The sequence below is a fragment of the Monopterus albus genome, unplaced genomic scaffold, assembly GCF_001952655.1.
Source record: "Monopterus albus unplaced genomic scaffold, M_albus_1.0 scaffold12.1, whole genome shotgun sequence".
In the NCBI taxonomy this organism is placed as follows: Eukaryota; Metazoa; Chordata; class Actinopteri; order Synbranchiformes; family Synbranchidae; genus Monopterus; species Monopterus albus.
Window position 1 is genome coordinate 1,116,638 of NW_018127892.1, and position 21,381 is coordinate 1,138,018.

Here is a 21,381-nt window from a genome sequence, read left to right on the forward strand (position 1 = left end):
TTGAGAAGTTTGATACTGCTCTGACTGTACGGTAAATCTGAAAGAGCTTGAAAAGCCAAAATTGCTGGTGATTATCCTTAGCTAATTATTTTTGTCTCATTTTATCATTGCATGGTGTTCAATGGACAGTATTTCTTGTGCTGCAATTTTCACTGTGCTGTGCATGACCAAGACTATTATCACTGTCAGGCTAGAACAGATATTTATTTTCATGATTTGTTCATCTGTTGATTATTTGTGCAATTAATTGATGAGTTCAAAATTCAGAAAATAATGAAAAATGGACCATTTTCACACCTCAGTTTTCTCCATTTTCCAGACCTCAGGACAGTGTTTTTAAATGCAGTTGTTTGTCCAACTAACAGTCCAGAGCCCAGAGATATTTAATTTACAAAGATATAAAAGCAGCAGAATGTGAATGAACCGTGTTTGAAATTTTTATTAGGTAAGAGACTTATTTTTAAATAGTCGGTGATTACTTTTAAGTTGATCAGCTGTTAACAGTTAACCAATGAAGTGTTTCTGCACTATTATAGTCAGGTCCCACTGCCACATAAAGTCAGCTGGCAGCTTAGGAACCAGCATAGCTGCACATGAGCATCATTAATTCTAAATTATAGCACAGGGCAGAAAGTAAAAACAATTAGCCAGCCAGCCCCACTGAATGACCCTCACTACATCATTAGCATTTACTGCTTACAATTGACCCTTTAATGAAACAAATGCCTTTTCCTGACACAAACTATGGGAAGCAAAACAAACAAAAACAGACACTTAAACCCATCATTATCAGGCCTCTAATGCAAACCAGATGGAGAGATGTAGGGGCATACCAACTTCTTGATGTAATAACAAAACTCCAAACAGTCTTTCACCCCCCACAGTCTTAGTGCCATTGTATCTGGCTTGTTTGGTCTAACCAGCCGAACGCTGTTTCATACTATCCATACTAGTGACGATGATTTGATTTACAAACAAACAGAAAAAATGAAACTCACTGCCTGCTCTCTGAGTCTTGGCTTTCTTGCTCTGTTTTGATCAATGACATTCCTCCCTGCTTTCTCTCTCCCTTGCATTCCACTTTATCCACTTGGGCTATGAGTACCTGGCTTATATCTTCCACATGCAGCTTGTGGATGGTTCCTGCCCGGAACGGGAGCACGCTGATAAATTCTCCACTGTCTCCTCCCATCCAAGGCCATTAGTCTCCCTAGACACAACTTATGAAGTCAATTTAACACTGTCCAGTTTGATTTCAGCTCCCATATCCAGATGTTTGTGTCCCGTCTAGCGATCCAACAGAGATCCCTAACCCTGCAGGAAGAGCACGTTCTCTCTGCAGGCATGCCCATCACAGCAGGCCCTTTAGATAGTGATCTTTCCCGCCATTCATTATAATATGTCAGAATGTTGCCCCTTTAGAGAGATTGATACAGTCCTTGGGACACTGTAGATCACAGGGAGAAGGAGCTGTGGCTAATCTTTAGCAGGCAGGCGTTACAACAGTGTATTTATTGGGTCTACTCTCCCGCTGACCAGACCTTTCAGTGTGAGTGTAATTCATCAGAGGCGCTTAAAGCAACAAGGCCTCTGCAAACAAGCATTTCAGTGAGATGGTCTCTCTCTTTCTCCCAAACTGTGACAAAAGTAACTCAAAGCCCCATTGTGCTCCCAGAACAGGCCTCCCTGACGCCAAAGCAAATAGTGGGATGGCGAGAGATTTGCTCATGGCCCTCGTGCTGTAATGTTTTATGGCCGATGATTGAGTCCCAGGAGTCAACAGCCAGGTTTAATTCAGCCTCACACTTGGACCTCAGTCATCGGATCAGCTGATAGTCCCTCCCTGTCAGTGTTTGTGTTGGCCTTAGTTTCCTAGACAGCACTGATTAATAGACTTGCTGACCTAATTAGGTCCTCTGATTATTTTTGCCTCTTGTTTGCATGGACAGTAGGTTACCACACAGAAACTTCTGATAAACATCTATGGATGAATCCATCAAGATTCAATTTATTGTCATTCAGCTGTACACCAGGAAAATACAACTGAAGCACAATAAAACACCACCAAAACTAATAATAATTAATATGTAATTGAAATGAAAATCTATATAGTATAAATATGAGCACAATAAATACCCTGACAGAAATATTGCAAAGAGTCCCTAAAAATTGCACAATTACTCAATTAGAGTCTATGTGTATTGCATATTAGTCTGATTGAGGACAAATATATCATTTAGCAGTCTGAGGGCAGTGTGGTAGAAGCTCTTGCTGAACCTTACAGAACAGATGCATGATAGATGGTTCTGACCTGCTAACACCTGGTAAGATCATCTTAACTCTTTGTGGTTTTACAGCTCCAGGACTGTGTGACGCTGGTCAACCCTGGGGTTTCCCAGCTGTGTATCAGGGAGGATGGTAAGCTTCTGGCGTCAGCAGGCTGGGACCACCGGGTGCGCGTGTTTGGCTGGAAGAAGCTGCGGCCACTGGCAGTGCTTCAGTACCACACTGACATGGTGCTAAGTGTAGCTTTCTGTGACCACCAGGACCCTAGACAAAGACTGCTGGCTGCCGGATCCAAGGACCAGAGGATCAGCCTGTGGTCACTATACAATGAAGGGGCCAGCGCTGAGCCTCTGAGCTCTGGGAGGATATAGATACTTCTAGCCAGTACTTTAACTGTCATCTGTACTGATGTAATGTGCTAGTTTGCACCTCTCTTGTATGACCATTTCACTGAAGATACAGAGCTAAAAAAAAAAAAAAGAATACCCAGTGATCTTTGATAAACCCCGCAGAACATTTAACACGGTTCCAAGTATTTCCAGAAGAGCAAAGGCTCTTTTAACCATCTGGGTGAACAATATTCCTTCCTGTGCACAATAAAAATGATTTTAATCCATTTCCCAAGTTGCAGGATGCCAGAGATGGCATACATTATTGTATCCTTTGCACAGTTCATGTTACTGTTTAGATAGTGCTGTCAGTTTTGTTGGTATATATTGTTTCTTTCCAATATTTTTATACTAAATGTGTTTTACAAAAGAACAAGTTGCAACTTGAGAAATTAGTAAAAAAATAAAAGGTTTTCATCAGGTGGTGGATAGAATATGATTTTCATTGAAATGGTTGGGAATCTTGGAGACTTTTTGAAATACCTTCATAGCAGCAAATGATAAACAGCTTACTGTTTTTTTTGTTTTTTGTTTTTTTGAAAAATGGATGCTCAAGGTGCACAAATTAGGGTTTGTAGTCACCAGTCAGTAAGAGGCCTTATCAGTGTGTTATGATTTATTTGCTTCTAAGAGACATACAGTGAGTATGCGATGACTGTGAAGATGAAAGGTAAGTATTAGTTCAGCACTTGTCATTTTTGCATTACAAATCTAACCTGTCAGAGCTGTACAGACTTCGTTTTGCTATCGGGTCAGTTGAAATAATGAATGGGTTTTAAATAGTTAAATAGGCACTAGCTCACTTTTTCTGCCCGCTGTTTGCTGAAAGCCTGATGTGATGCTGTGTGCAGCTATGTGATTGTGTTGACTTATCTGATAGGAGATTTGCTTCAGTGGACTTGTATTTGAGGTATACGACGCACCTGAGCAGCTGCGTAATCCTATGTTGTTATTCCAGCAGGTCTTGGCTTAACACACAGGCCCTCCAGCCTGACCTGAGCTGTATTTGTCAGACAAGGTTAATCACAGCAGGGACATGGAGAATAAAGAGAGGTTGCTTTAGTAAAGGTGCTGATCTGCATTTGTTTTCCTTGGTCATAGCATAATTTGTCTATGAGCTGGTTTATTTTTCTTACTTGGTGTATCTTGAGAAAAATTGAAAACGCCTACACCTAACATCGAACTCAAGTAAAAAGTAAATTGAAATATATAACAGCCTTTATAATTGAATAGTCAATAGACTTTCAATAACCTCTGAGTTTACCTCACATGGAATACAAATATAGATGCCTCTTTAAGAAACTGACATTTTTCAAGAAGGTGGTCAAGGTTGTAAAAGTCTCATAGAAAACAGAGGTGGTGTTTTTATTGCCCGCTGTCTCTCTGCGAGTCAGTGAGGAGCATGGGAGCTCATAGGCTAAGGCCCAGGCCTTCATACACTCGACGTTTTGCTCCATAGAGTCTTTTCGTCTCCTGGGATGAGCCAAGTTGAGAAGCTCATCAAGCTGTACAGGAAAGGCTTGAGAAATCAAAGCGGCTGACTAACATAATGGCCACGACTCATTAGCAAACAGAGGAAAGATGAGGTCATTTGCTAGACAAGCTGCCTTGCCGGCCGTGACACTGCTATCATGTGGAAAAGTGTGTAACTGCAGTTTTTTTTTTTTTTTGCTCATCTTCAAAGTAATGATTTGAACAAGTTGTGGTTCAAAAACTTGTTGAAAACATTTTAATATTTTTAAAAACATTTGGAACTTTTTTGCTTACTTTACCTGGTTTTGTGACATTTTCCTTGTTCATTGCAGAGCTCCATCTTTACCTTTTGTCCCTGACCCAACGGGTGACATCTTGCATGCATAATAGCTTCCTAACTCTCCTCTTCGCTTTGAACAAACACCAGAGGTTGTGTGGGCCAGCTTCCGTCCATTCTTTGATAAATCAGATGCTGTGCCCATTGATGCAGATGTCTGTTGAATGGAGCAGACAGCTACCCACTGGCCTTAGAAGTAGCTGGTGGACCTCGTAAATCACTTCATAATAGATCATTTAGGAAGTCAATAAATGGACAGGGTGAGTGTCTGCACAATAGGCCATGCGCTTCACTTATCGCCTAACGTGCGTCTTCCGTGGACTTAAAGGTCAGAGGCCAGCCTGGCTTTAGGAAAGGACATAATCCTGGGGGTGTGTTAGTGTGTCAGTGTGTCTGTGGTTGATGCTGTCAATCCCCGAGCCTTTGGGTCTATTCATGGATTATTTTACCAGCTACGATGTCACACAGAATGATTATTTAGAAAACATAAAGGGTGAAAAAGAATGATTATAAGAAAATAATCACTTTCCATTGCAGCCAAAATCAATTTTTCACCTGGTTTTATTTAGTTTTTCAAATGTGAATTGAGACAAATGTATCGAGACTTTTGCAGAGTGATGGTTATGTGTTTTGATTTTCCACATAAAACGTCCATCAGCAGCCTCATGCAGTGTGTGTTCTGTTGTTTCGGTGGAGGACTCTGGTTGGTTTACCTGGCTTGTTTTTAATAACTTGTCCCCAGATACAGCAGACATGCAGACAAGGCTCAGCAGCAGAAATGTACACAGATGTGGAATGAATGCTTGGAGACCCTATAGGCCTGTCGCAACAGATGTTCCAGATGCAGCTGAGTGCCAACTGATGCTTCAGGTCACATTATCATCTATTCTCTACCTCCTCATACTTCAAATACAAGTCCTTGGCCAGGCATCGTGTCTCCTGGATCCTGAGACATCTGGGCACACAAACTGTTCTGCAGTGCTGCTACTAAGCGGGTTTCCCTTTAGTCAGTTTGAAATTAATGACACATTGAAATATTGTGCTTCAAAATGGCTTGGGCCTGTTGAAAGTATGCTGTAGCCTGTACATGTGTAAAATGTGGAAAGTATTTTCTTATACAAGCGCCATAGTCATCGAGCTGGTATTGACGTGCAGTTCATAATAATTCCTCCAGTAGGTGCTGTTTCCCTGCTTTCCCACTGCTTGCACAAAAATCACTGAGTTTATTTAGTTTTTTTATTTCAGTCTTGTTGTTGTCCTGTGTTGTTTTGTATTAATTCAGTAAAACCCAAAGGCAAAATAACAGGTCAGTGATAATCTCTGCGCTCTCAGCTGTGCAGGCTTATGGGTCCCTTCAGTCTGTCGGACAGAGCTACAAAATGAGGCCCAGGCTTCAAATACTGTACTTGACCCCACTACCTTTGACAACTTTAGTTACTTGTAACTTTACACTTTAAGATTTTACATGTGAGCCCGTGATTTCTTATGACTGGTTATAGTTTAACTAATATATACCAAATTTAACTAAAATATTTAAAGCTTTAACTTGACACTTTAATGCATCAGAAAATACAATCTTAATATAATCCAATAGTATTTTTAAGTGACACTTTAAATGGGTGAGTGTGTGTGTGTGTGTATATATATATATATATACACTAACTAAACCTGTAGGCCGACTTAGACCCAGTATGACCCTTGACCCTTGTTCCCCCACAAGCCCTGGAGGTGCAGGGATAAACCCAGTAATATGGTGCTTCACGCCTGGACCGTCGCTTTGTGGCCAGGCTTCACAGGAACCCAGAATATCACCGGTAAGGACAAGTGTAGTGCCAGGCACTATACATATTTGTAGGCTTCACTATGACTCGCCCAAGGTTGTATGTTCATTGACCAAACAACACAAAATAAAAGTAGCCGCGGGATGCTTTCCAAAACGCTTACATTTTAAATAGAAAGAATAGTTATTGTTCTTACTGTATAGCCTGCTGTATGTGAATATGTCGCATTTGCTGTGGGAATGTCTGCAAACCTATATGGCTATGTAGTTAGCTGATATGTCACAAGCCACGGCTTAAAATTATTTGTTACGGCGTCGTTGTCCATAGTAAAGTTGCTCACACTAAAGTTAAACTGTACCCTAAGGTAAATATCGTCGAAGCTCCATTCGCCGCCCAAACATACAAAAAGCCTATACAACCAATTTGTCGGCGTTTAAATGCGTGGAAACATTATTTAACCTTTGGCACCTTTACAAGCCATTAAACAGTCAGAGGTCACGCGCCCTCGGGTATCCTTCCCCCTGTTCTCCGCCTCATTCTTAAAATATCGCGCGACTGTCCCAGTAAATATGAGCTATATCGTTTTGCGGAGAGTTGAAATGTCAAGTTTGCGCCTCATAAGTATTCTTATATTTTAACAAGCTGGTAGTTTATGCATTTACATTAATTAAATCAGTTTTACCAAATTACATACATAATAGTACGGTGTCTTATAAACGATTAAATGTGCAATAAATCAGTAATATTTTACTTTTAAAATATATTTAAAGTTATAATAATGGTTTAAGTGTTTATCCGTTTTTTAAATAAAACGCTTTTACACATAAAATAGTTTTTTAAAATCACCTTATGCAACAATTTGTATCTATTGTAAAGATTTTATTCCAACATTAAACTGCAGTCTGTATGTGACTATAGTCCCTAAATACTTGCACAAGTGGTTTAGAAGGAAGTGTGTGTAGAGGTTCAGTGTAGTGGTATGGTTGATGACTCATTTATGTGTGTTGATGCTTTTTTTCCATAATACCAGGTGCAGATTTCAACATTTGAACTATAATGCAGTCTACTGTTTAGACAGCTTTCAAGCCCTGACTCCAGATGACTGCTGGAGCAGCGGACACCTCAACCTATTCAACAGGGCAAATCCGGACAGATAAACCTGAACAATGCTATCAGTGAGGTAAGCTTTTTTTAGCCCTCCCACTTCAGCAGTTCAACAGCAGAAGGGAATATGAATGGACGATTTGCACAAGGAACATTTTTAAATGAATTATAAGAATTTAATGTTTATTTTACAGATACAGAACAGTCATTCTGCTTCATTTATTTACTTTGAATTGCTGCAAGTCAGTGCCATGGTACAAGCTTCTCAGAGCAGCTCAAAATGTTGAGAATGTTTCAAAATCAAATCTTGTCATATTGTTTTTCCTCAAACAAAAACATTTTGATGTGTTTCGACACACTCTCTGATGAGCTCAACATGCAAACATCTCGTCTACCTAGAAGGTTGATGGACTATATAACATATGGCTTTTTTGAAAGCAATAAAAACAAGGCAAATCAAAAAGTGCATCCAACACAAGAAAAAAAAAAACAAGAATTGAATTCCAGTCTGTGATCAAATTATTGTCCGTGTTAAGGAGAGGTCCCTCCTGTCTCCTCTGTTTGCTGGCTCAATGTCTGCACTGCACAGGCAAAAGGTGCCCTGATGAAGAGCTCTTGCCATTTGGGTATAAAGGTTAATGTAGATCTCTTCAAGGGCTCAGAACAGGTGCCCATGCTTCCCTCAGAGATACATTTCCTTTAAATAAATACGGCAGGGTTTATCCAGCAGAGGAGTTTCAGCCCTTGAATGCACTCCGCAGGTTGCATAAGCCACTAATAAACAGGAGTGTCTTGTCTCTCCTGCCGGTTTCCATTCCCACAGTCATTGGCCCTGGTGGACAGCAGTCATTATCTGGGTCCATAGTCATAATTAGAGGGGCCGCTGGTGGCTGAATACATGTTAGCAGTAGCTGGGTTCATGTGATGATGGTATGTGTGTCCTCTGATACTGGGTAAAGGGTAGGGCGATGGTCTGGTCTTGGCTCCCAGGTAGTGTTCGTAGGTGGTGGGGTACTTGTAAGGGTGGTGGTGCAGGGTGTCTGGGGGAAGAGAATGGGGGTCTGGCCGAAGGTCGTGGGGAGGGCTGGGTCGGCCACTGGTGAGCGGGACGGCATGGAGGCCTCCTGGGACGGGCAGGGCGGGACTCAGGACCCGGGACATCAGCTGGTGAGCTGGGTCAGCGTGTATGGGTGTGCCACTGGGATCTCGCTCATATTCCCGCCTGCTGTCTTCTGTGGAGGAAGAGACATGAGGACAGTCAGAGACAGCCAACATGTGAATGTGCTGTACCAGCAGGCTTTGTGTGTGTTTTCCTTGGGCAGTTTAGTTCTGCACTGTGGCTTACGATAGGTATCGGTTTTTGAGTGCTCAAACTGGCTGAAACCGGGTTTCACTGATATATATATAAAATCTCATTTCACAATTGTAATGCCACCAAAAGGAGCAGTATTTATTGTATGATTCACAAGCTGAAATCAGTGTTTAGGTCACTAAAAGACTCAATAGAAACTGAGTGTTAAAAATATTCATGCATGCATGTTATGTATTTTAGTCAAAATTTGCTTTAGAATAATTTCCAGATTGGAGCTTCCCAATGGAAAACAATTTTCATAAATTCCATCCCATAATTTTTGTCAGATTGTTTAGAAGCCTTTTAAAGCAAAGGTGAAACTGTCACTTTGTTAAATATGCAATTGCTTAAATTATTACACTTGAACGAATACATAAAATCATCATCTGGTCAAGAAAAATCTCATTTTCATTGCAGGTTTTACTGTAAGCTGTGGTCAGTCCCATAATAGCCTAAGTACCTTCAATATATTGGCAGTGAATGACATTGATGGACTGACATGTTTAAATACTGTAAAAACCAGTATTGGTCTAGTACAGTGAATGCACCACTGTGCTTAAACTGAAGACAAGAAAGTAAAAGGTCATGGGTGAAATATGCCAGCAGACTAAAGACTGAATGACTTAACGTGACTGTGTTTCATGCTTGATAGCAGGCATGAGTTTTGAAATGAAACAAAGTGTGACCTGCAGACCTTTCTCTGTGCCATTCTGCTGAGGGGGAGATGACATTGGGTTTCTTGTTCTGGCAAAGGCACTCATTATTGGCAGAGAGCCTGGCCTGTGATTCCTGGGCCTGCAGCAGGGAGAAGGGATTCAGTTACACACACATTTAATGAATGTCCAGGGCACAGTTTCTGTATTATATATTTAAAAGATGAATGCACATTTTGAGTTTACACTGATGCATGTAATGGGCATTTACACATTGACAGGCCCCAATTTACAATGAAAGAAATGTGAAGCAACTTATTACATGACTCATTTTGACCTGCTCTAAAAAATAATCAAAAACTCCCACGAACTTCAGCGACACTGCTTCAGTTATTGCTATAGAGGGAAAAGAAACAGTAATTTGCAGAGAGAAGTGGTTGTGTTGCATCTTCAGTGTATCACGTGTGGGGTTCACTCCATTGTTACAATTACAAAAGTGTCTGGTAATTTGTCCATGACAGAAAAACACATTTGATTGATTTTCAAACAATATCCAGTGATTTCTAAACCTCATGGCCCTCATCTGGCACCTGAGTAAGTTAAAACAAACAACAAAACTATTTTGCAAATACTCTCTGTTGGCCAGCTCTGTTGAACATATTTTGCATCATGTGGAAACATGCCAGTAAAACTGTATTATTTGAGTGTAAACACTCACCAGTCCTCTGGGTCACAGTCCCTGAAGCCCTTTGCAAAGGGATTGCTGGCTATCTTCAGCTGTGTGATCTGAAATCCAGAGCACACCAAATAAACCTCAGTGCTGCAAACTGTAGTTATACAAATTCCTTGTGTTTTAATAATGGTTGGCAATAAAGTTTGATGCACAGTGCAGTTCTATTTGCATTAGATTTTGTTTTTGTTAGAAAGCACAGCAGTGAAATTTTATGGATGGACTGTCTTTTAATTAAATATGTAAGTAAACAGTTACAGGTTTGTTGTTCAGGTCAGCAGCAGTTCAATGTTATTTAAAAGGCAAACTGAACATACATAACAGACAGTAAAGAGTTTATTATTGTTCTGAATTCTAACATTTACAGCGGCTTGGCGTTTCATTTGTGTCATAAATTATTCATTGTTATAACTTGATTACGTTTCTCACCATCATCATTATAATTTTACTGCGTTTGGAATGAAATTAACCAGATTTCCATGTTATGATATATTATAGCCATGGACGCTTCAGCTGTAAAAATGAACTAATCTTTCACCTTTAAATGTCAAATAGAGCAGTTAGTTCACCCCCTATATGTCCTGGTTGCGGGAATCGCCATAGCGCACCGCCTCTGACGCCCTCTTTACTTCATTAGCCTGCTTGTAGCCGAACTTTATTCGCTCTGAAAAACCAATGATTTGTTCAGAAAAGGCGCAGAGACCATACACACACAACAGGGAGGACGTGCGCACAAAGCAAAAATATTTACGCAGAGAAAGTGCGCCATGGAAGCAACTGAGGCATACAAAAACCTGTTTATTTTGTTTATGTGCGTGCAAAATCTTTGTTGAATGTGACAAAGTCACACACCGACATTTTGCGCTATCGCCTTTGTTTGCCAGAATGTTCAAGTTAAATACCTACTTGATATTATATAGTTATATATGGTGCCATCGTGTGTTTTTGCGCACCATGTGAGTCTCACACACGTTTAGAAAAAAAGCTGCTTACCCTGTGGTTCTGGTAGGCCGTGACTGCTGTGAAGCGGGTTTCCTCAAAAACAAAGGTTTTGTAATTTTCCTCAGCATATTTCTCGCTGTCCTTGCGGGGGTCCACATAAACCACATGAAACCTGGGCTGGTAGCGGTGCATGGAGTTCAGAATGATCTGTAAAGACCAAGGGTGTATCAGCACTCCTATAGAATTATAATTCAACACATGTGTAGGATTAAATCCTGCAGTTCAGATCATAAACAAGTGATAGATCAAATAAAATAGGCTACATTAAATGGTAAAGACCAACCAAGGTAGTATGGTGACTTGAACTTATTCACTGAATATTAAAACCTTGTTACCCATGTAGCTATAGCAGAAATGTGCAGACGTGTATTTTATAAAAGCGCCATTTATTTACATATAAAAAAGCCACTTGATAATATTTGATTTCATTACTTGCTAAAATATCCCCCCAAATGATCGAAAACGAGTCTTTTTTCTTTTCTGGTTTCGTAAGTATTGCCATCACACACGGAAACACTCAGTGTTTCAGATCAAGCGGAAAAGGCTGGAGCTGTTTCCAGTGGTGAAATATTCCACTTCCTTGTCACCGTTTTTGGAGTAAAGCCTGGTGTAGCTGCAGTGCCATTTGTGTGGTATGGAAAATAGGCTTTTAGCAAGACCTGCCTATTAGTCAACATGTCATGTTTTATTACTGCTAAATCACCCGGATCAATCCATTTGAGGACGAATCAAATGCTCAACCTCCCCTTAGTGTATTAAGCTTCCTATAGGACTGGCTGTGTCTAAATGGTGCGTTTACACTTAGCACATTTACCGGCTTGTTGGATTTGATCCCCCTAAGGTGTCTGTACAAATCTTACTGCTAGAAAGATGCTACTCATATACTAGCAATGTGGTCAATTCTGTCTAGTTTTGCTAAATTACATTGTGATTTTTGTAGCCTTTGGTATGATTGGACCTCTACTGCTCCTTACCCTCCGGAACTTTGGCTCCCATTACTGTGTGTTTTGTGGTCACATTAAGGTTAGCATGCATTCATTTCCGGTTGTGTACTTACATGTCCATTGTCATCCAACAGGTTGTTAGTGAGTTTGAGTTTATCAAATGAAACGATCTGCTTCATCCACTGGGCGCCTTTGGCCGGAGAGTCCGGGTGGTAGTGCACCCTGCCCGGTGGGGCGGGGTCAGCCTTACCCGCCACCAGCCACGACGAGCTGTGGAAAGCATACCTGTAGGATAAAAGAAAGTTATAGACCAGGTTTAGCTTCTCCAATGATAGCCATGGAAAACAAAAGCCATGCGCGCGTTGCCATGTGGCCTATAGAGACGCACTGGTGATGTATAAAGATTATAACAGGCCATATAATAAACGTACAGTCTCTTGCTGACATATTTCAGGCACAAACTGGTTGACGTATTTCTAAATGTTATGACCTAAATATATAGTAGGCCATCGCATTTATGTAGGCTATTTATAAAATACACATGGTGTAGTATTTATGTGCTTATAAAACAATAGCCTACTGGAAAGTGTTTTCTGTGCGTGTCAGTATAAATCCCCCCTCACCACTGCAATGTTTTACGGTCCTGTAGTGACAGATATGTATTTCGGTTGTTAGAAAGTTACCTATAACGTTTGTCGTCTACAGGCAGGAAGTCCATCAGGAGCATGTAGTCTGCCATTGGGTCCATCCCAAATATTTTTACTTGGAAAGTTGGAAACATTCTCCTGACAAGAAAAGGATGACTGTTAAATAATTGCTGCTGCTTGGGTGCACATGTTCCTTTTATATTATTATTTATATTTCCCCATATATTTTTATATATACTCTACATTTTTCTTTTTTTACCGGATCATTTGTGCATGGACCGCGGTGTTCAGCTGGTTCAGTTACTTGGAATTTGTCACAGGTACAAACAAATGATTTTACCAACGTTGGTGTTGTTATCCAGTACGTTGCAGCTCCTGGCACACCAGAGTTTGATCTAGCCTGAGCTGCAGGCAACAAGAAGCCAGAAGCTTCAAACTTGTGGAAATGACGAGACTTGGCCTGTGCGTGACTAGATATAACTTTCTCTGATCTCAGTAGAGCTTCGGTTTGTTGTCTTTCAGCTTTTGTAACTTTTGTATGACGCTACTGCTCGTTTGACACAGACACATGAAAGCCTAAGCATATGTAGTGGAAGTGCACACGCGGAGATGAGTGTTATTTGGGCCAGATGCTCTTTTTATTGAAAGGGAACAATATCTAGAATTATATTTGTTTGACGAAAACAAACGCACCTGGGAATATTTTGGAGCAGTGCTCTAAATTTTGGTTTCCTGTCTGCAACTGCTTGGTCGGCTCCCATGCACACAAACATTAGTTAAGTTGCTGTGCAGGGCAGAGCCATATCCCCCAAGAACATCGGCTGAAAGTTGAGTAATCCGCCGAGGCAGTGAAAGGGATCCTAAAATCAACGCTCAATTAACGTCAGTGTTGTGGCTAGGTGAGGCTGAAGGAGCCTTTAAAGTGCTCTGCTGCGGATCTGCTTTCTCCTGTCAGACAGCGCACAGCGGGGAAACTCAACCCGCACTTTCAGGATTAAATCGAGTACCTCATGCCTGGTTGTATTATTATTGTAATGCAAAAAAATAAATAAAATAACTCGGGCGTCTACCGGTTGGAAATGATAACATACTGAACATTACAGTAACGTTGTATGTGCTTTCCCCAAGGGTCAGAGGTCAGCGCTGCTAAGAATCTGGCCCTGCCTCAGGACACAGACAGGCAAGCAAAAATAAAGTGTAACCTGTGCGATACAAATGCCTTTTTAATTCATCTACATTTTGGAAATGAAAAATCCACCAACCAGATCTCTTTAAATGGCCGTGTGCTCTCTTTGTAATTAATAACCAAATCAAAATCAGATTTTGGCATAGTGGTCCAATTTATAAATGGATTTTTGTGAGTCTGAAGAAGAAAGAGAGGGAAGCAGACGCACCTACAGTGAGGGAAAGACAGCAAACACTTCGAAGCCCGAGTAAAAGCAAGACTGCACCACTGTAATGACCGTGTATAGGAGTTGACGTATGGCCCTCATAAGGCTTTAATGTTCCGTGTAACGGCGGTGCGTAAAATTGAGACTGACAGTGACGAAAACCAGCGGAGAGTCACAGAGATATCCTTATTGGATCAATAAAACGCAGCAGGATCAGACCAACATGGTGTTTTCACCCAACACATTAACACAACACACACACACATCCACATGCACGCCTCCTTGCGTTTGACCACGTCTTTAAAACGTCTCAGCAGCAGGTCTGACCTACTCTCTTGCACGGCTTTAAACAAAACATAATTTTAAATCCAAATGTTCCAAAGCGCTGACACACAGGTTTTTGGCAGTGTTCATTTGCTTAATTCATCCGGTTTTTAAACAGACACACTTCAGGCCTTAGGAAGCAAGATACTGATTTCTCTTAACTGTTTTATAACACAAACAGCTTTATAGACCCAGAGATGTGTTGTGCTGAAGTGAGGCACCCGTTGAAGAGTGAAAACAGTTTATTCATTAGGAACATGCAATATTTTTCTGAAACCCCTTTATCTTCATTTGGTTTGGTATTTGCAATAATATGTATTTAAAATACCAGTAAATCTAAATCGAAATAAATACCCTACATATCTGATCTGCGTCATCATATGCTCAAAAATGCACCAATTTAAAATAGAAAACCTAGGAGTATTTTGATGATACCTGCAGTAGCGACTAGATAAAGGCGAGTCTACTCTGCATGATTTGACCGGCCTGCCCAAATCTGCTGGAGGCTCAAATGGGGAAAACTAACTTCTCCGGCCTGTGTAACTTGTGCTCACCTGCCAGCCTTGGTAACGATCATCTCCGTACCCAGCTGATTAAATTCGTCCCATAAAGCTTTCATCTCCAGCTGGACGTTAATGTTGGCCACTTTAGGATTCTTCTTCACTACACTTTTGCTGTTCGGTGTGGAGTTGGAGGACGACGAGGAGCAGTTAGGAGTCCCATTGTCGCTCGGCGGGGCCTGGCCCGGGTTAGACCCCGGGTAGTTGTAGCTGTGCTGTGCAGCCGGACAAGGCTCGAAGTGGGGCTCGTGTTGGCTGTAGGGGTCTCCAGGGGACGGAGAGAGGTGGTATCCCCCCGAGGTGTTGAGGCTGCTCAGGCTGCTCGTCGTGAAGGCTGCAACATCGCAAAAATGGGACAGCTGCGTCAGCCACGGGCTGGATATGGCTGAAATCATCCCAAAAAAACTGGATTTACTTAATATGCCTTGCACAGTTTGGGGGTTATAACACAGAGAGTAAAAAGAAGAGCAGCATTTAGTGATCTCCAAACGAGGATGTCAGGCACAAATGCACCCCTTTCGGTTGAAAAGTTTCCCTGTCGGCTTTTCGTGAATTCCTGCGGTTGTATCCACTGTCAACATACTACACTCTCTCTGATCTAAAATAGCAAAGGTCCGAATAGTGCCGAAATGTTTCCAAAAACTGTGGCGGTCGCGTAGAATCTCTGAACTACTGGCATAGACGAGTTTCGAGTGCGTGTGAAGTAGATTTTGCTTTGGATTGATCGCGCTCTGAGCGGCGTCTGTTGTGCGCTGCTGCTGTGTGTTACACTGCAACCTCGTCTCCTCTCTTATCTGACGCAGAGGGCCTCCCCTTTGCGATAAAACCGGTTCTTATTTCTATTTAGATAAGGAACTGCAGGTAATGTGCCTTTTCCTCGCCTTGGGACCAGACTGATTGACAGAGAGTGCGCCCCTTTTTTAATGGGCTTTCCGGCACCCATTTAACTAGGCTATTGGATAAGGGTATCGCCCACATCACCCCCGTTAGCAAACAATAGGATCTAATCGGTAGAGTGGAGTGTGAACGTTTTCAAGGTAAACACACACCGATCTGCATGAACAAACAAACACTTAGCAGGTGACTGTTGCTTTCTTGTTACTGGGTAAATACTATAGATAAATTGAATAGACATACATTCCACTCCGAGCTGGATATGCTTATTATGGTCTGTTTTTACCATTATGCACAGGGTGCCAGTGTAAACCCTCCTCCTCTTGGCTTCATTTTCAGTGTGTGTGATCCTCTCCACGAATTAAAGTTGACTGTTCACACAACACATCGGGATTTTGGATCAGGAAACTTTTTCCACTTTGGCTGCTTTGTATGCATACACCTACTTTCTGGTGGTTGTCGCTAGGACTGAATCTGCATTTTGTTTTTTTTGTTTTTTGTTTTTTACAGTGGACCAAGTGCCAGGCTCTATTTTTACAATAATTTCATTCATGGCGTCAAAACAACGCACCCGTGTGTGGTTTTGCGCATTGCGCCCTTGTACATGTTGAAAATGCCGAATAACCGAGCAATACCGGACTATTATGTATTTTTGGATTAGATGTGTACATCCTACAACAGTTCTATGGGCATCAGCAAACAGCTTTACCTTCCATTTCCCGGGTGACAGTGCTGTAGTGCATTTTAGAGGAACTGTGGTTGTGCAGGTCTGGCTTGTCAAGGCCGGTGCTCTGTTTGTCAAACACTGCGTTTCCTGCTTGCTCTGCAGCCGAAATCAGAGAGGCAATACTGAAAGCATTTGCCTTTGGAGAAAGGGGACAGCTGTCGTCCATAAGCAAGGGATCGAGTCGGGAAAACCCGTCCCTCCTCCTCCTCCGCTTTCCAAGCGCGCAGAAAGCAGGAGAAGGCTGCGCACAATAGAGAGGAACATGCGGCAAATGGGGTTTTCACATTCCGCCACCGGCGCTCGATCGGTGCGAGAGTCTGGGGTAGATTGTATTCCCACCGCTACTGTGAACACGCGAAAAGCTCTCCGGTGTTCAGATTCATTTGATGAACCTCTAAACACGTCCTGGTGTCAACATTTAGTTCATCCGCAAAGAAGAGAGAGAGAGAGAGATTCCCTTGTCTCCTCCGATCGGTGGCGGGGTGGTGTCATCTGAGTCCTGCCTTGAGGAGAAGCTGCTACTGCTACGAGAATGTCAAAAGTGAGCGAGATCCACGCCTCCCCGGCACCACTAGGAAAAAAAGTGTCTGCGCTCTGCATTGGATGTTTTATTTCAGTAAGACCTCGACAGTCATTTGAATTCAACTCCAACGTCACTGCAATGTCCGGCTTCAAAGTACACCACTTTTCCAGTAAAGTACAGGACTATATGTGCGTTGGCATATTTTAGCTGTCCAAGCTCAAATAGTGCTCCTGCACGAGTTGTGTGGAGCATCGGGGGCTGCTTGAAAGAATATCCAAATGTATGAGTCTTTTACGCCACAGTACAGCCTTGAAATTACTTTCCCTTAAACCAGATTGCAAAACCACACAGAGGTAGCAGTTAATACAGGTCGTTTTCTTTATTTCAAATGGTGTTTATTTTAGTTAAGTACACATAAAAACAGGACTATTGCTTTTAATTCAAAGAGAAAAGGAAAACTGATATAAGAAACAGACATGGAAAGGAGTGAGATATGGCAGATATTTTACTTTAGCTAAGAAGTTTCACAAATTTCCGACATAGGTGACACAACATTAAGAGATATTTTATTCATGTATGGCAACCATCTATCCTTGCACCCATTTATTATTATTATTATTATACTGTGTAGACGTTTCAGAAAACAATATAACGTCAAATTACGCAGTCTCACGCATATTTATCCCTGATTTACGCGGCTGCCCTACCTCTAATATCTGGCCAAGTACAGACAGACACACAGAAACGTTACCGAACTAAACGCCATCCGTGCAGTCAGTAAGCAGAGAACATAAACACGCGTGGCATTTCAGGCCGGAGCTGGACTTGACCTCTAAAGCTTGCACCTCCAGTATGCCGTTGTTGGCTTCCAGCTTATCGGGATTCATCTTGAATGTGCAGCAACTAAAGGTGTTTTGTTGGAGCTGCTGCTGTAGCGGCCAGATAGAAGTTCAATTTACAGTGGAGCCACTGAGTTGAGTGTGAAGGCAGCAGCAGGGTTCTAATGAGATAAAACAATTAGAGGATTAGCCCTATTTGTTTTGGATGTTTCTCTATGGGAGGCAGTGCGCACAGGTCAACTACAACAGTATGTAGTTTAAGGCAAATATTTACAATAGATAAACAGACACCTGCAGGACATTTATTCACAAAAGGGGAAACTGTGGTACCTCTGCGCATCGATTACCTTCTAAAAGAAATTACGCATGGCGCACGCAAAACCAGTGTAAACCATCGCTCAGATGATGTGTTCCCCCAGTGCTATGCCGACATTTTTAATCAGATATGATGCCATCGATACCTACTCACTTCATCACTGCCAAGTCGGAAGCCTCCTTTGTAAACACTCAGGTGATAACAGACAAAATACAGGAGCAGATCAAAATGGGAAGAGACTGTGTTGGAATTCGTTCCCAGGTCTCAGCAGTGGCCAAAACACAGGGGAGGCGTTCAACACCGCACTTCTGAACATAACGACTCACTTTCAGGTGAATGCTAGTTTCAGTTTAATTTCCGATGTCCTGTAACAAATGTAGGTGCTATTCGGTGCTGAACAGTGGCAGCCATCAGGGCAAAATTCAAAATCAATACACGAGAATAAAAGGTATTGATATTGATTGGTAAAATACACGTTTTGGAGCTTCGTAGAAATTAGATGCCAGCTGCTTTAATTACATAGACGCGATCAAGCGATGCATCCTGTAGGAGACGAGGTCTGTGCAGCTGTGGCCTGTTAGTGATTCCGCTGGGGCAGAAAAAATCCACAAGGTCTAAAAAATATTAGCAGTAAACCTACAGTTAACTACAAAGAAGCCCGTTTTAACGCCGCAGATATCAATGGTTTCGTTATTCCCATAGTATTACTGTGATTTTTTTCGTTAGCATTCAAACTGCTTTACCAGGATAATCATTTATAAGCTGGACATTTTTCGTTTTATGATTTTTAACGCACATTTTTGACTTGATTTGAAATCTGTTTGCTCTGCACGCCGTGTTCCGTGGATGGGCTACCCTGTTGATTTTTAACGCACATTTTTTACTTGATTTGAAATCTGTTTGCTCTGTGCGCCGTGTTCCGTGGATGGGCTACCCTGAATAGCTGAGCACATACGGTCCAAACGTGACAACAACTGGACAAAGTGAGCAAAGTATGTGAACAGCTCTGACTGATTAGAGGACACAGGCCTGAACAGCGACGGCTCCGTCTCTCTGGTCACTGACTGATGGATCCAGCATGGACGTCTCTCTGTAGCTGCTGCTCCTCTGTCAGCATCCAGTCCCCTCACTGTTTGTTTGGTTACTGAACATTTAACAATGAGAAAATTATTGTTGAAACTGTGACCACGGAATTCTGAGTATACTCCTTATTGTAACCAAGTGTTTAAATGATTTGAATGTTGTATTTCTTCAAGTCTATGCAGAGGGAAACTGTACTTACTGCTGGATGGACGTGGTTTTAAATGTGATTAAGTTCAGCATTTTGATAGGAATTTCAAGAAGAACCCTCTTAATGAACTTTTAATATAAACACCTGTAGTCCACACGCACTTAAATAGCTTCTGTGGAACTGGGGGCCCTGCTGTACCACACTTTATTTAGTTGTTTCATAGATAATTAATGCATCCGCGGAAGAAATTAGCTCAGGCTTTGAGGTATGCTGCAGGTATCTCGTCCAAGTTGAAACAGGCCTCACTCAATTTTACATATCTGAAGTATTTAAACAAAAATTAAATGTTGGATTCTTCGGACTTTCCTAACTTCTATTACAATTCTTTTACCTAAGATAATAGCACCCATCCTCACCGCGCGTCAGTTGGGCTTGTTTTCCAGCTGCTTACCTGGTTTCCCTGAGCCAGTGCTCTTGTTTTTGGGCACAGTGAGACTCCATATGAAGCTAACTTGCCAGGCTACTGCACAAAGATGACAGGGGCCAACAGAAGGCAAACCTGGAGTGAATAAGTGCATAGACATATTTGCTTAACAAAATTGTAAAGATACATTGGTTTGATTGAAATTGTGTGTCAGTGACAGTGGTTTGACACATTTGGACACCCGCTCAGTCTCACAGAGCACATCGTCCCCAGTGCTGTTCGAGTTCTTCTGCGTTTTTTCTCCTGACAGTAGAATCGGAGCCCTATGCTCCCTATGCAGGAGAGGCCTGTGTGCCCTGTAGTGGTAACCAACCACTGATCATGCCTCATTAAATGGCGCAGATTTCGTAAAGGTCAAAGTTCAGCAGCTGTTATTTTTCTGTTATTTTTAAACAGAGATGCGATCAGCTCGTTAGTATATCTGGAAGAACCTGTGGACGTACGCTTTCTTCTTCCTCCTCCTCTCTCTCCGCTCCTCTTCCTCCTCCTCTTCTTCCAGACACAATATAAAACAGCATAAAACCCCTTAGATATGTTTATGATTGTGTTGTGGAAATATACATTCCCCGTTCCGTGCCCCACTCGGGATGATAAAATTATTGATTAGGCGCTCGCATCATTTAACAGATAATAAATCACAACTTATTCCACCGATCATAAAACATTTATTTATAAATAAACACATTCATGTTGCGCGACTGAACCTGCAGAGACCAAGGCGGCGCGCCTCACATATATAACTCCATCCTATCCAAATATTAGTCCGAATCCCTGGATAAGAAGGAAAGGAGGTAAGCAGTTGACGGCTGCAGGAGGAAACATCCAACAAGATGACTCTACTGTGTACAGGCCCTCCGGTCGGTGATCATTATGAGATTGATTAAATATGTAAATAAACATATATTTAAAAGTTAGTTACCGTAAAAAGATTGTCCTTTATTCAGTTGACTACCTCCTTAATCAGTAAACGGAAATGAGCAAGTCAGGAATAACTTTTTAAAATGTGGTATTTTTATATGTAGCTAATATTTTTTTATAGACTGTAAATGCAATCTATGAATAATCCCTATTCTATTTCTGTGATGTTGCTACAACTAACTGTGTGGTGAATAGTGACCCAGTGGCCTTTATTTAATACTATAACTCCAGCAGGTATAAATGACAAATGGTCGAGTACATTAAACTAGAAAGAATTATGGAGTTATTTAACTGTACAAAATGCTATATCAATTTAAATAATGTTTTATTTCTTTCTTTCTGTGCTGGTACAAGCAGTCAGCTGCACCATGTGGTCTGATTTTGTCCGTTGGCTTAATTTGTGAATGCCTTTATTCATTACACTGGTTCAAGAAATGAAATCTTCGCATCAGCTGAAATACTAGGCTAGTTGGATTT

At 41.6% G+C, this 21,381-nt stretch overlaps 2 protein-coding genes across 11 annotated transcripts in view; one reads left to right on the top strand and one right to left on the bottom strand.

Annotated features, from left to right (window-relative positions):
- Positions 1-4,320, top strand: part of gnb1l (guanine nucleotide binding protein (G protein), beta polypeptide 1-like) — a 24,494-nt gene extending 20,174 nt beyond the window's left edge. For all 9 annotated transcript variants that reach the window (XM_020590550.1, XM_020590553.1, XM_020590554.1 and 6 more), the window contains one exon: positions 2,358-4,320. In XM_020590550.1, coding sequence (XP_020446206.1) covers positions 2,358-2,657 — 300 coding nt within the window. In that variant the 3' untranslated portion in view covers positions 2,658-4,320. The remainder of the gene's footprint in view (positions 1-2,357) is intronic.
- A 3,290-nt stretch (positions 4,321-7,610) lies between these two features.
- Positions 7,611-17,150, bottom strand: tbx1 (T-box transcription factor 1). 2 transcript variants are annotated; one of them, XM_020590683.1, is made up of 8 exons: positions 16,576-17,150; positions 14,967-15,306; positions 12,734-12,835; positions 12,164-12,335; positions 11,098-11,253; positions 10,093-10,160; positions 9,416-9,516; positions 7,611-8,602 (listed from the first exon to the last, which is right to left on the bottom strand). In XM_020590683.1, the coding sequence occupies exons 1-8, from the start codon at positions 16,757-16,759 to the stop codon at positions 8,220-8,222; spliced, it is 1,506 nt and encodes a 501-aa protein (XP_020446339.1). In that variant the 5' UTR covers positions 16,760-17,150; the 3' UTR covers positions 7,611-8,219. The 2 variants fall into 2 exon arrangements, with proteins under 2 accessions (XP_020446339.1, XP_020446338.1); XM_020590682.1 differs by having other exon boundaries at positions 14,967-15,357.
- Between the last annotated feature and the right edge of the window lie 4,231 nt (positions 17,151-21,381).